The 14,792-nt window shown below is 37.3% G+C and overlaps 2 protein-coding genes across 2 annotated transcripts; one reads left to right on the forward strand and one right to left on the reverse strand.

The window, feature by feature from the left end:
* Nucleotides 1–1,484: 1,484 nt before the first annotated feature.
* Nucleotides 1,485–6,485, reverse strand: LOC105056722 (guanine nucleotide-binding protein subunit gamma 3). Its single transcript, XM_010939030.4, has 5 exons — nucleotides 6,009–6,485; nucleotides 4,926–4,978; nucleotides 4,338–4,382; nucleotides 4,217–4,261; nucleotides 1,485–1,908 (listed from the first exon to the last, which is right to left on the reverse strand). The coding sequence occupies exons 1-5, from the start codon at nucleotides 6,147–6,149 to the stop codon at nucleotides 1,605–1,607; spliced, it is 588 nt and encodes a 195-aa protein (XP_010937332.1). The 5' UTR covers nucleotides 6,150–6,485; the 3' UTR covers nucleotides 1,485–1,604.
* Nucleotides 6,486–13,459: 6,974 nt separating this feature from the next.
* LOC105056723 (protein LURP-one-related 6) lies at nucleotides 13,460–14,769 on the forward strand. Its single transcript, XM_010939033.4, has 3 exons — nucleotides 13,460–13,825; nucleotides 13,892–14,134; nucleotides 14,219–14,769. Exons 1-3 carry the CDS (start codon nucleotides 13,592–13,594, stop codon nucleotides 14,348–14,350), a joined length of 609 nt encoding a protein of 202 aa, XP_010937335.1. The 5' UTR covers nucleotides 13,460–13,591; the 3' UTR covers nucleotides 14,351–14,769.
* The last annotated feature ends 23 nt before the right edge of the window (nucleotides 14,770–14,792 follow it).

Raw genomic sequence — 14,792 nt, forward strand, 5'->3', positions numbered from 1 at the left:
GAGTTTGCTACTAATTAAAATTCTCATCTAAAAGTTGGTGGACTGCATGTTAAGCATGAAAGCACTCTAGTGATTTGTTTATTACTATTGTTGTTGCTGTCATTGTTCATGGAATTTATTTTACATGATACACTAATCTACAGGGATGTATCTTTCTTTAGATTCTGTGATTTGAGTACGCATCTAATGATTTTGTGCTGTGTTTAAAGCTGTATTTCTGTATGAAGTGAGTCTCTTTTATTTGATTCTGAAACACTGAATTCACTTGCGGGGAAAACATTGGCCTGCAGGTCATGAACACCGTTTAGGACTGGTCAATGTGCATCCAAATTGATGAATCATGGCCAGGCGGTGCAGTGTACAGACTCCATGCATCGAAGTGATTTTTGGAATCCCAAAGTTCTTGGAGTTGATGGATCATAGCTTCGTCCTGTTCCTCCAGCTTCTTCGTCCCAGTCCCTAGCTGTGTGTGTCCAGAGTCCAACGATACAATATCCAAAGAAAGTCCTGTCCATACTGACATACCTTCGTTACTTCATGTCAGATGCTACTGTTTCAATGTAAGCTTGCGACCGGGGAATAGGATGCCTACAGGACATTGAAGCATGCAAATGGGCAATAAATAAATAAATAAATTTTGATATCTACCGGCAAAATCAGGAAAAAGTAAATCACCATTGATCATAGTACAAGGAATATGGGCTGCATATGGATTACTTTGGTTATTACAGATAAATCTGAATGCATCTGGATATGAAATCCACCATATTGGAAAATAGAATCACATGACTTTTGGAGGCACTGTCTTGCCTGCCTGATGACCACTGAGCTGCCTTTTTAATCAGGTAAATAGTGATTGGAGCTCTAAATGGTTCGGTGCATCTAGTGAGACCATGGTCAAATTCCATTATTTGGATTCTAAAATGGACCGTCAAAACAAAAATATTTTCTAGAAAATTTTTAGCCGGGCATATCTTTTAATTCGAGAAGAGTTAGATAATATAGTTGAAAATAAAGTGGACATAGTTATGCTTTTAGCTTCTAATTGTTGTTTTCACCAATTATATATATATATATATATCTTAGAAAAGCTGCCGTCTATTTTAATTAGATGCGGAATTCAATCAGCATCGTGCATGGACGAACCTTACTGGTATAAATAAAGGTCTAATAACTTAGATTTATCTTTTTAATATTTTTTCAAAAAATTCGAGTTGAGCAAGAAATTCCTTCTTTCTTCCTATCGAAACGGCTACTATACTGCCAAAATACCATTCCAGTGGCGCAGTGTCATTGTTTCTCGTGGCCAAATGAACATGCCCTTAGGAGTGGTATTGACCAGGCCCAAGTAGATGATCCAACGGTGGTTTCGCAAAAAGGAAGGTGAAACCTCCTTTCGCACGAAAGATACAATCCAAGTCCATCTCTCATACAAGTTCTGGAGTAGAAAAAACTCATCTAACTCTGGCAAAATGCGATGAGACTGGAGAATAGACGATATTTATGATTCCATATCATTATTCAGAATTCCAGTAGAACTATATTGTAAGTAGATAAATTAGTTGAGAAAGAAGTACAAGAAGGAGCCTCTATTCACATAGACATCAGCTCATGCAACACGTACTGCTGCATTTAGGGCAAAGGCATATCTCTGTGAATTTTGAGCAAGACCAAACACAGCCACAAGAACATTCAGGGCATGAGAGGTTTCGAAGCCTGCAACGTGGTCTGCAACAAGTGGCCTTCGAACAATTTCTGTTCGGGCATCCACATCGGCAGCAGTGGCAGCGGCAGCGGCGGCAGCAGCAGCAGTTTTTTAAATGCTTACAAGTGCAAATTGGTCTTCTCTGCCGGCATGGGCACCCACAGCAGCAGCAAATCCATGAAATGTTGAAACAAAGTTTTGCCCTGCTCATAATGAACCTTTGTTATTTAGATCTCAGCATATAAGAGACAACAAGGAACCTACAAACCCGAAAGATAATACTAAATAAAAAAGAATATGAAGGAAACCCAACTAAAATCAATGATATCATGTTGGCAGATTGGATAGCAATATTACTCAAAATTTTCAAATTAAACAAAAATAATTTAATAAGGTAGCAGTTCAGGGATCATCTGAGAAGAAAATGGTAACTATATGATCCAGCATCTGGTCCTTCAGTTCCGGTCAATACCTGATGTGCTTAGCTGAAACTAGATTTTTATCGAGTAGGAATGGAGATTACATCAACTGCTAATTATCAAAGCAAACGATTCAATAGTTCAACAACAAAAAAGAGCACCATGATGCATCAAAACAGACATATCATCAAGCTTTATGCTTGAACCTGATTATATAGTTCTTCCATATCCTTATTTCAGTCAGTAGGCACTAACTTTTCTTGGCTAACTATAGTTCTTAACATGTTCATCAAATTGAAACATTCAAAGATCATCCCCAAGTTAGAGAGACTGAATTTTTTGTTTGCAGATGTGGCAAATAACAATTAGAAGTCATGAATTTAATTAACTTACTATGCTAGCAGTTAGTCCATAACGAACTTTCTGCGAGTCTTACTGCAAGATTTCAAAAATAATATTTGATGATCCATCCTTCCAAACATATTCCTTGTTGTCTTAGATAACCATGGGGTGAAGTATAATTTTAATTTTAGTCAAGTTTGTTAAGAAACTTACTTAAAATCCCTTACAATGGAGAGAATAATTTATGGATTAAATATGTAGACTATAAATGTGCGACATAAGTGAACCAATACTCATTTATCAGCTGCATTCTGGCACAGAGTGAGGATGCATGCAGAGCAAAAATAAAAGCCAAAAATATTGGTAAAGACTTGGCTTTTTATTTTGTCTTTTTTTTCTTTTTTCTTTTTTTTTTTTGAGGGGAAGGTATTATTTTGTCAATAACAGACCCCAATGATGCTTTCTTTTGTTTTAACTAGTTTTTGCATTCCCATTGTTGTCTGGGGTCTATTATTGACAAAATAATGAACCAATTATTGGTTCATTATTTTGTCAACAATTATTGGTTCATTATTTTGTCGATAATAGGCCCCAGACAACCATGGGAATGCAAAAACTAGTTAAAACAAAAGACATATATGGGATCGAGTGGTACAGCAAGATTAGTAGGGCCAACACCACATAGAAAGAACAAGCCCTAAATGTAACTATTCTGGCTATTATTCTTATCACATAAGCACATATACGTGCATCACACATCTACACCCGGGCGCACACAAGTATGTTCTATTTCAATTTAATGGTTTAAATTAAATTCTTATTTGCGCAGGAACTATTATTGATTTGTTATGGTGTCAGAGCTCAACTTAAATCAACAAACTGATATTTCGTATTAGTTAACACACAAGAACACCAGCTGCGTATATTCTGAACTCTTGAAATGGTCAATGTAGATTAAATAAATGATTTTTTTGATAAATGACTGCGTATCCATACTAGACAGGTAAAAATTTGTTCTTGCATCTTTGCATAAAAAACCTAACTTCATCTTGACAATATTTCATTCCTAATGAAACGATAGCATGCTTGCATTTGATGTTCTGTCAGCCTGCTAGTCAGAGAGCACTTGCATATTATTTGAAGACACAATTTTCCATCTAGATTCTTAACAAAAAGTCTAGGTACGATCATTCATAAAATATAGAAAACTGAACCCAGACACTGAATAACATCTCTTATAACTATAATACCCTCTATACTTATAATCATTAAACCTACATCAATTACCACATACACTGAGTGTATGATCTAATTTTAACCACTATTAAATAACTTTGACAGGCCAAGAAAGCATGTGACCCACAAAAAAAATAATTTGAGCATAAATTTCATCCAATATGGTAGTAAAAAGCAGCAAGACACAACTTGCCTTTCCAGTCTGATGAGGATTACCATCCATGTTTAGGCAGGACAGGAACTACAGAAAGATACTGACACATAAATGTTACATGAGAATTTTAAAAATGCTAGAATTAGTTTTACTTCCAAGATTCCTTCATAATAGACTAAATGATATTCTTCATGTTTTCCTTAGTGGTTAAGCTGTGTTTGATCTCATACCATTGATGTTTGTTTTATACATTTTTATTTAGACACTAGGGAAATAATTATTTGACCGCATGAGATTAGTGAAGAATTTCAGAAGCCTAGACAGAAATAGAGCAAAAGCCCAAGAAGATCCAGAAAGTACCAGAGCCACCTCCAAATGCAGCAGGATTTGCGTCTCTTCTTAGTTCTGGTTAACAATAAAATAAATAAATATGATAACCATAAACCTTCAAAGATAAAAAGTGTGAGTTAGAGTACCATACAGGGGAATTAATGGATCCGGTTGAGAACCCACATATTCATTGACCCTGCCAAAATATCATAGCACATAATATGCCGATCAATAAACAATTTTTGCACTTTTTTATAGACAGAAAAATAGAAAGTCATATTGCCTAACAAAATTTGATTTCCATGGCAGACTTTTAGAGGCTGTCAGTTTAACTTTGTTTTGAGTTGATCCTTTGCCAGAAATTCCAAAATTGCTTTATCTTAAGAAATTTACTTTACAGATGTGGTGCATTCTTGTTTTATAAATTGACTTTGAGTTGTATAAATGTTTCATTAACAAAAAATTCAGAAAATGTTCAAATCATTCATTTGCAAGAGATAATAAGCCAACACAGACCCTGCACCAAAAAGCAAGCAAGAGATTAATGGTAGGTTGGCAGCTATTTTTCATTAAGGCCCATATATGTGCAGTAAGCTTGCCAAGGATAATACATTTATAATATTAGCTCATTAAGTATTGAATTGGAACTTAATTGGCTCATCAAATTGAGTTTTATATTTTTTTTGAATTACAAAATGCAGGAAACGACAATAGAAAGGAAACAAATTATAAAACATACTCTTTGCAGCATCCAGAGACAGACTGAAGTCCTTCAAGTGATTGCAACTCCTCCTGCTTATAACAAATTTTCTATGAGATGTTTTCTCTTGTTGCAAAGGATACAAAATATTATGCTGCATAAATAGACTTTGACTTTAGCTGAATGATCTAATTTGTGAAAAAAAGAAGAGCAAAGCACTTCTTTGTGTGTAATATGTATGAGACGCTTACTGCACCACGGTCACAAATAAGGCATCCTCCTCTGAAACAAGCCAATGATTTCCACAAAAGTTTGCTTGATCTTTTCCAAAAGAAAAAAGAAATATTATTTCAATTGCTACCAACAATCCAACACCTGCGTATGCAAATTATAAGGTGCAAAATTAAGTAAAAGGACCTCTATAGACATTAAGAATGATGATGGAATTTTTTTGCAAATTTCTTGATGCCTCACAATGTCACAGAAGCTAATTGTCTGCAATCTTCTAAACTATAAGCAAAGAACCTTATATCCTTTGAGTGAAATCACAACACATGACCTTAACAAGAATTAATCTACCAAAACAAATCAGCAATCCATATTATGAACCATTCTAGCAATCTTCATCACTCTATAGAAGACTAATACAGCCAAAACAGAATGCCTTTTCTCCTCCACCTTCCTTTCAATACCAAGCTGCTAAACAACTTCCATGCATCAAAACCCTTAAATTATAAAACTACAGATATGACTTTAATTGTCTGAAGCTTTTCAAGAACATTTAGAAGGAACAAAACCAATTTTTAGTAGATTACAAAGGTGAACCGCACAAAGGAAAATGAAAAATGAAATAAAAAACAAACTATTTACCTTCCTAAAGCTAATCTTGGTCAGTAATTTGTTTACAAAACCTACATTTTTAGGTTATAAATTGGAAATTTTCTTCAGACTCAACAATACGTATTGGGTGCTCCATTTAACTATAAGATATCAAAAGAACTTGAGAACAAGTACAAAAGGAGTATATCGGACAACAAGTGGAATCACATTTCCTCCCAGTAACAAATAAACAAAGAAACTAACAAGCTCACCACTACAACAATAATATCGGAGCCACATTACCTCCAGAAATCCGATCTCCCGGTTCAATATCTGGACCTCCACCTGCAACCGGTGCCGCCCGCACAGGTCCGGGTAACCCGGCGGCGACCGCGGAGCCGGTGGAGGCGGAGCATCCGTTACCACCACCGCCGCCGTCTCCATTGGCCAGTGCCGGGCCACCAAGAAACCCAGACCAAAAACGAGAAGGAGCGTGGATAATATAAGAGATGGGGTCTAAATATCAAGTCAAGAGAAGCGCTCGACGCCAGGGGCGGTGTCTCGGGCACCGGGGTAAGTCGCACCCGCGAGGCAGCGAACTGTGGCAGCGTCAGCAGGTACAGTATCGGAGCAGAGTGGCATGAGATGGAAGGCGAGGAAATGGTGTTGGAAATAAAAGCGGGGAGCTGCGGAGGACGGGAACCCTCGCGATAGGCTCACCTCCCGTTCCCCAGCCTTCCTCCCGTTCTCCTCCCTTTCACTCCCCTCGCCTCGAGGGCCTTTATTGCCTCGCTTCGGTCGCAGTAATAATAGCGTGGGAAGTAGAGGAAAATGGAGGGTGGGTGAGAATATCATGGTTTCTCAAAATGGGCCTGTTATTTCGTACAAAAAGCGTGACCGAGGAACAGAAGAGATGCAGAGCTCGGCGTCACTTTCACTTTCTCTCTCCAATCTAATAAGTTTGTGAGAGCGAGAGAGAGAGAGAGAGAGTGCGTGTTTTCTTTTTTTTTTTTTTTTTTTGTTTTTTTTGGTAAATGAGAGAGAGTGTGTTCAAAAAAGAGGTGGATGGAGGGAAGTGGGCCGCCGTACTGGCAGACCGCACGTGGATGTCGCGGAGGAGCTGTCGGTTGCGGTTGGCTGGCTGTTCCAATAGCGACCACGACGCCTGGGAGATTAACGCCCGGACCACCGTGCATAGGGGTTGTATGTTCCGCGTGCAAGAAGGATTCACCTACGCGAATCGCCATTGGATAGCTCAATATTCGCTTCGAGATCTGTGCAGACGTATGAATTAAAAATTCGGATCGCTTTGAGATATGTGTGGGATGCGATCGAATGTTCGGTTTGGGTTATCCCTGGTTCCATCCCATAGTTCCCTTGTTCTTCTCTTTCCTGCTCTTGTGAAGCACCTTTAGTCTTTACCTTGTTTTATCCATCCATTTCGAATTATGGTGAACGGAATAATTCACATCAATGGCCATTGGCTTGAATAAGAAAAGGGGGAGGTGACGAAGGAAGAGCTCAAAGCATGTTTTGAGACCATGAAGTGTTGCAAATGGTTTCATGGTTGAACAAGGTCAAGGGGAGATGAGAGGGGTTTAACCTGGTCATCATTGTCGCTCCCTCCCTCTCAGATCAAGTGAAAGTGTCAATGTGAGGATTAACATTGGATAGACTAAAACTTACCATCACTCTCGCAAGAGAAAGATATTCTAAATACTTCTTATCTATGACCGTGCCAAAGATATTCCAAGTAGTTCGTATCTATGGCAATGCTACTAGCATATTCATTATTTATTTTATGAGGGAAAGGGAGGGGAACTCATATGCACCGTAATTACGAGGACATTTGAGATGCATCATGGAAGAACTGAACATAGGACCTTTGATTGATTGCTAAGTAAAAAGATGACGACTGCTAGAGCAAATTCTACCTTTTCTAGTATATATTAATATTGTACTATCAAAAAACCCAACATCCACGACGTTCCATTATCCTTTTTACCACAGAGAATGGCAGATGAGTAGGAACTATTAGAGCACAGTTTGTGAATAGACCGCATGTAGTCTAAATGTCGTCCAAGAAGTCTAATAAAATTTATTCTTTATTTTATATAAAATCAAATAAATTAATTTATAAAATTAAAATAAAATTAAAAATAATTAAAAATAAATATAGTATTGTTCCAAGACGTATTTTCATTTCTCATGCATGAAACATCCGAAAATACCATCCAAGATATGATTGGTATCCTTCGTCTGCGAATACAGCCATAGAGAAGGTTAATGAAAACTCTTTCAATACTCAAAAAAATAAAAATAAAATTATAATAAAAAGGTGAAGAATGAGAGAAAGCTTAGAAAGAAAAAAAATAAAAGACTTTTAGATGGCTTGCTAAGTTAAAACCCATGAAGGGCTTTTTATAGTCAACAAATTCTGACCGTTTGGACTGATCCAGCATTCCAAAATTAAAAGCCTAACAATATTCAGAAAATTGAAAACCTAACGTTCCAAAAAAATTAAAATAATAATTAAAAATTTAAACAATCAAAGAAAAAATCAAAATTAAAGATTTCGGATTGATATGGATGCTAAGCCTACGTCCGTATTTTGTCCCGATCCATACATATTAAAATTTTTTCTTCAAATCTCCTCAAATACTCCTAAGAGTTTAGTCGAACTCTTTTCTGATATAAAAGGCTCAAAAAATCTTTTCACTTCTGATGTAAGGCCAAAAAATTCCAATCAAAGTGGCTATAAAAAAAATCTTTGAAGAAAAATTTATTTAAAAAATTTTAAGTTTTTAAATTTCAAATTTCTCTCAAATAAGAACATGACATAGATCATAAGAGGCAGAGACCAAGATTGAGGGCATTGCAGGACAAGAGAAGAGAACTAACAGCGCACAAAACGGAGTTCATGGAGAAGTCTACAAAGGTGTTGGTTTGCCAAGTTGGTTGGTATCTCATTTCGATTGCTCTGATTCTCCATGAAGACTACATGCACCAATATACCAACCAAGCTTCTTTTGAAGGTTATCTCGGGTACTGAGCTTATTCAGCAATGCAAGCCAAAAAAAGGCATTTAATTTTGGTGGGGACTGAGCTTCCACATACATGGTGCATTTTCCCATTGGATTTTTCTGTGGAACTCGGAATTCAGTAGAGGAAGGCGGTTGAGAAAGAGCCATCACTATTTTGTTTGCACAATACTTGATCTAGATCCGAGCAAGTAAGCTTGTGAGCTTTTGTAATTCACCAGGGCAGCAAAGGAAGTGAAGATAGCATACGCCTCCATCTGCGTGTAACCTGGTATTAGAGAAGCTAGCAACACAACACGATTTCCTTCGACATGCCTGATGAAGGTTGTACGAGAGAAAAAGTTAAAACTATAAGTTAACCTAACAAGTTTGACAAGCAAACCAAATTGTACTTATGAGCATACATATATTTAATTTTATATTAATTTTATATTCGATAGATCTTAGATATCGATACAGGATCAAAAAATTTAAATAATATCTTATGATTAATTTTTTTAAATAAAATTTTAAATTTTTATAAATGATATTAAAGTGAATACAATCTATGATCCTGTGAGCTAAGAAACCCTACAGCATAAACCTATTAGAATCGTGGATCAATTATGATGCTTGTGATTAGATTTGAACGGATTTGAATTTTTAGTCTAACAAAAATGTCAGGACTTAAGTGGAGTATGTGAGAATTCATGCTGATACGTTTTTAAGTCAATATCGATGATGCACTAAGTAGATATTGAGTGCTTATACAAAGCTAAAAAATTCAAACATTATTTTCTTACTAATTTTTTTTTATAGTCTATGTGGATTAGGAGATATTACAATATGAAACTATTAGAGTTGGCTATAAATATATTAAAATATTTATAATTAAATTTAAATAAATTTAAATTTTTAATTTAGTGAAGATATCAAAATTTAAATATAGTAAATATATGAGCGATGGTGTGGGCATATAATCAATCCCAAATCAATTATATACCGAATGGGTATATTTACACAGTACTTCAAAGCATAATCTTTTCTTTCTTATTATAACATTAACAACCCCATCCAAAAACTGTGCTATGAACAGGAGGATGGATGTTATTACAATAGCAATTCTATAAAAAATCGACTAGCCAGCGAAATCCTAAAATATTTCTATTAGATTTTTCACTCATGGTTCGTGGTTGATATGGTACAGACAGTCATAAATGCCATAAGTTACGTGAAAATTCTTTGTTGCTCCATCGCTTCTTTGTTTGATGCAAAATGCCAAGAGCTAGATGCCATACAACCAGGTCACCCCAATGTATAGGATTTTGATTGGGTACCTTCCCTGGCTATCCGTAGCAAAGTACCCCAAAGTCATTACCACCGCAGAAAATGACAAGTACCCCCAGGTCACAACGTGCGGACGCGGTTCTTTTCCACCCCCATCTGGCTTCCAAACGAGTCCTTAGGACGAGAACCCGCGGGTGTTTGGCCAGGGGCATCCATAGGGTACGGTAACCCACGAGATCTTTCGGACAGGATTCTTTGCCCTCCCCACCGCTCGTGGGTCCCACCAGCAAAGAAAAATTTGGGCGGTCAGGTTGGGACCCACGAGACTTCGACGGTTGCGACGGTTCGCCGAACAAATTCGACGCTGACGTGCCATCACGTCGGGCCAGGTGCGTGGTAGGAGAAAACAACGCATCCCGCAGCAACACGTGGCGCTCGCCCCCTGCTCCAATCGTTTCGACCTCTAGCATTTGCTCCGATAGAAAAACTCATGGGTATCTCTCTATAATAAATAATTTGTTAAATTTTTAGAGAAAGAAATAATTGTTTAACCATCAAGCATTGATCCCACGTTTCTAAGTTTTTAATTATGACTTGTTACGTCAGGTTCTGTGCGAGGGCTCGTTTTTCTGATCTTTCTTCAGGTGCCTGCTAAGATTCTTTAGTATCTCGACAAGCTTCGCTGATATGCTCCTTTATTAACTATCATAGATACCTATTTTTGTTACATTTATAATTTATTAAAATTCACAGACATTAAGGCATCATTCATCAATGTGGTGTCCTTTGGAGACTCTAGAATGGACATAGAAGATGTATGATGTATGGCCAAGCAAATAAAATATACTGCTGTTAAATGAACCTAGTCTAATCTTTTTTCATTGATCCAATTCTTGTCTCTAGCACTGCAAACACTTCATGTACAGCTATAAATTTTGTTGGAGACTGCACCATCAGCATATATATAAAATTCCAGCTAAATAATTTTTTAGAGCAATGTCCAGTTTTATTAATTATCTGGTGATAAGCTATGCACCCAAAAAGAAAAAGGGCTAAAAAAGTAGGTAGTTTACAAAGGATTTTACATTGAATTAGAGATCATTGAATTTGTATTCTTAAAATTTTGAGATAAGGTGTTTTTTAGTATAACACATTACCAAAATTAATGGATGCCAAACCTTATTTCTCCTACATGCTATCATTTTCCATTTAAGAATTCTAAGTGGAAAGTATGCTGTATCCAAGCATATCTTGTCACCTGATAAAGCAATCCAGTACTCAATCACATGGAGCGATCTATTATGTATATTTTCTGATCTGTTATGACTTGAAATGCCTCAATCATCATAGTTTTCAGTCTTACAATATAATAGATTTTTCTTTTTTCTTTTTTCAAAAGAAAAATCCCTGGGACTAAAAAAGACAACGGTGGTGCATATTTTTTTAACTTTATTTCTGGGGGTGGTGAATGATACCCATGTTGCATCAAATGAAACCCCTTGACAGCACCAATAAGTTTTGACAAGACCAAGCGATGGCTTTGTACCAGAAATTTCAGTGACCCATGAGTGATCTCTGTTTTCTTGTGCGGAAATCGGCTGAGCACCAATGTTTGTTCCACTGCCAAAAGCAAGAAAGCATGGCATTTGCTTATCGCTTGTGACAACAATGACCATCTTTTGGTTTTAAAGTCCATTGTAGTTGAGACAAGCCTCCTTAGAAAGACCAACAATTGTCCAACAATAAAGAGACCAACAATCATCGAAAAATAAAGAAATGATCAAATGTTTGGCCATTCAACACCCGTTGCCCTTGAACTTCCTTTTGGTCGGCAGATTAACATCATTTACCCTTGAAAAGAGGGATGGAATCCTTTTCTTTTAAGACCCTAAGCTCTTAAGTGGATTCTTGCACTGTGTAGAACTTTTACACTTTGGAAAGGAAATGTCATTAATATAAGACCTCTCTCTCTCAAAAAAAAAAAAAAAAAAAAAAAGAAAAGAAAAGAAAAGAAAAGAAAAGAAACCAATAGGATTAAATCTCTCATTATGTGAAGCTGGGGTTTCAAGCCCTTCTCTTCTATGCATCTTTTGGTGAACAAAGAAAGGGCGTATAACCAACGGGTTGTATAACAGTAAGTAGCCTTCTCTCAAATACCTCTAAACTTGGGTGAGAAGAGGGATTCAATCTCAAATCATTTAGTACAACCTCTAAAGGCTTTACCAGTTTGATAAACTTGCCCCTTTCTTATGCATTAATTAAAATGAGTGTGTTACGAAAGGTATTCTTTCAAGCAAACGCCTGTTATCAAGTGGTCTAATCTCATGCAATTGGGATTATTTGACTGTTAGGTGGAACACTCTTATTCTCTCTCTATCTCTCTCTAGGTTCCCCACTCCCTAGTGCATGCTAGGCAAATGCAAAGCTGTCCAATTACGTGTGTTAGTATGCTTGAACTTTTTGAACCAAAAAGCCCTTGGATGCAGATCCATTCGACTCATGTCTAAGATCTAAATTTGTGGGTTTGGGTTTAATTTAGCCGGAATAGATCTTCAACCAAGTCTGCATAGGTCTAGAAAGTGTGTGAATCCAATCCTGAATCTGGACCATATGCTTTATTCATTAATAACTAATCATCAAATCCAATCCTTCCTTAATTAGTAAGGAAACCAAAGGAATCTACCTATCGATCAAAGAAACATAAGAAAATCAGACCCAAAATGCTAATCCTTCATATCCTATAAGACTAGCTTTATTTTTGATTTTTTTTTTTATAAATAAAGAAGAAATAAACGTAGCTAGTTAAGATATTATTTGTCTGTAAATGGGATACTGGATGCGATATTCTGAGGATTTATACAAACCAGTCTTTTCAATGACGTTGTGATGTGGAATCTTTCCAAGTCTCCGTATTAAAATTGATGACTAATTGATGAATGTTTAGGCCTGCAATTAATTATGTTTAGAAATGATTGATGCATATCCAAGCTTGGTAACCGGAATAATTTCTCTGAGATTAACCAAAAAGAGCTAGAGAACAATCAAAGGTTGAAAAGTGAAGAAAGAAGCTTCATCTGAAGATAAGAACTTATGGATATATAATGGAAACCCAAAATGTTAAAGTTTGAAATGATAGGAGTGCTATCTAGATGCAATAATTGAATTAGGCTTCTTTCAAAGGGATTCTCCCAACATAATTGCTGGTTGGTACCTAAAAGCAACCTCATTCAAATTTCAAAGATGCTACTTTGGGCTGCACCCAGTCGCGAGTAGAAATATTCTCTTCAATAAGCCACGAATTTCCACAACATCTCTTCATAGAAACTTTCTCACTTGCGTGGAGAAAGGCACTGCCCACAGCCTTACCAACTTGGTAGCCTGGCACACGAGTTCTCCACACTCAAAAGGATTCTTCCACTGATATCACAGTCATTAGTATGGTCGAGGTACTCTTTTGCCACCTATAGGTACGTGCCAACCATTTGGACAATTGAGGAAGCCTTCTCCAAACCTCCCCTCAAAACTCTCAATATAAGCCTTGGCCTGTGTCATTTTTATCTCAATCTGAGGCAAGGAGACATGGGTGGAGTTACAAACATCACACCAGTTGTTAGCAAGATCTATTGCTGTTCCTCCCAGACTGCATTGATGGTGAGGCAGCGGCCTCGGATCGTGAACGGAGGCGGCTTGGCGGTCATGAATTCTAACCAGAATGTTGTTTTCTCGGTTGATGGTTGTGGGATCCTCGGCGTCAAGGGAGAGTTGGTTCTCAGAGATTGTAATGGAGCTCCAGTACTCTTCATTCGTAAAAAGGTGATCACTTTTACTCGTTCTACTTGTTACCATTGTTGCCTTCACTGAGCTCTTTGAAACTATCAGGGAGGCGTCGTGCAAGCACTAGGTGCTCACAACCGATGGAATAGTTACTTAATGGACTATGAAGGACCAGGCAAGTTAGTCTTTAGCTTGAAAGAGACGAAGTCGCGTCTTCTGACGAAAAGTGCCATAAAGATCTCAATTGATGCGAAGGAGAACGGCAAAGATTGGGACTTTGAAGTAAAGGGATCCTTCAGCGAGAGGGCTTGCACCATCAATGATCGAAGAGGGAACGTTGTTGCCCAGGTGAGCAAACCATGCAATATTGGTGTGCAGATACAAACCATGAGAGAGACAGTAATTTAAGTTGTTTATCTTCTTTTGAGTTAGGTGGGTCTGAAGGAAATGATGGCAAGCAAGGATTTCTACCATGTGGTGGTGCAACCAGGCTATGACCAGGCCTTCGTCGTTGGAGTGATAGCTATACTTGACAATATACATGGGGAGTCCACCAGGTGTTGAGGGGAATAGAAGGAAGAATAACTGGTGTTACTTCTTGCTATCAAACATGGGTACTGACCCATACAAAAGGAGTTGGAAGTAATGCAGTAGAAGCTGGGGTGGGAGCTGGAAAGGTCGATAGCCTCCAGTCCATGGGATTGCCTCTGAAGCATCGATTGCAATGTACTGTGGTTGTAAAGTTTCTTCACAGCCTGCAACTGATCCATGTAAATAAAATTACCAGTGTTTCCTCTACATGGTTAGCTAATTAGTGGCAGGTGGAGTGAAAAATTTGTATGTAGATAATGTGTACGTTAAAGCAGAGAGAGTTCTAGTTGCTCCTCTTTTGTTATGGAATTGCTTGTACGCAACCCTTTGTTATGCTAACCTTATGGAATTTCACAAAAAGTTTATCATTTGATGTTGAAATGGATCCACGTACCTTATCCAGTATATGAAAGAG

The sequence above is a fragment of the Elaeis guineensis genome, chromosome 13, assembly GCF_000442705.2.
Source record: "Elaeis guineensis isolate ETL-2024a chromosome 13, EG11, whole genome shotgun sequence".
Taxonomy (NCBI): domain Eukaryota; kingdom Viridiplantae; phylum Streptophyta; class Magnoliopsida; order Arecales; family Arecaceae; genus Elaeis; species Elaeis guineensis.

Excerpts from the sequence above, each read along its gene's own strand:
- LOC105056723 (XM_010939033.4), top strand. The coding sequence starts at position 13,592 with ATGGGTGGAGTTACAAACATCACACCAGTTGTTAGCAAGATCTATTGC. Across the intron at positions 13,826-13,891 it reads TACTCTTCATTCGTAAAAAG|GGAGGCGTCGTGCAAGCACT; the intron begins GTGATCACTTTT and ends TGAAACTATCAG. Across the intron at positions 14,135-14,218 it reads GAGGGAACGTTGTTGCCCAG|GTGGGTCTGAAGGAAATGAT; the intron begins GTGAGCAAACCA and ends CTTTTGAGTTAG.
- LOC105056722 (XM_010939030.4), bottom strand. The coding sequence starts at position 6,149 with ATGGAGACGGCGGCGGTGGTGGTAACGGATGCTCCGCCTCCACCGGCT. Across the intron at positions 4,979-6,008 it reads GGGAGATCGGATTTCTGGAG|GAGGAGTTGCAATCACTTGA; the intron begins GTAATGTGGCTC and ends TGTTATAAGCAG. Across the intron at positions 4,383-4,925 it reads GTCTCTGGATGCTGCAAAGA|GGTCAATGAATATGTGGGTT; the intron begins GTATGTTTTATA and ends ATATTTTGGCAG.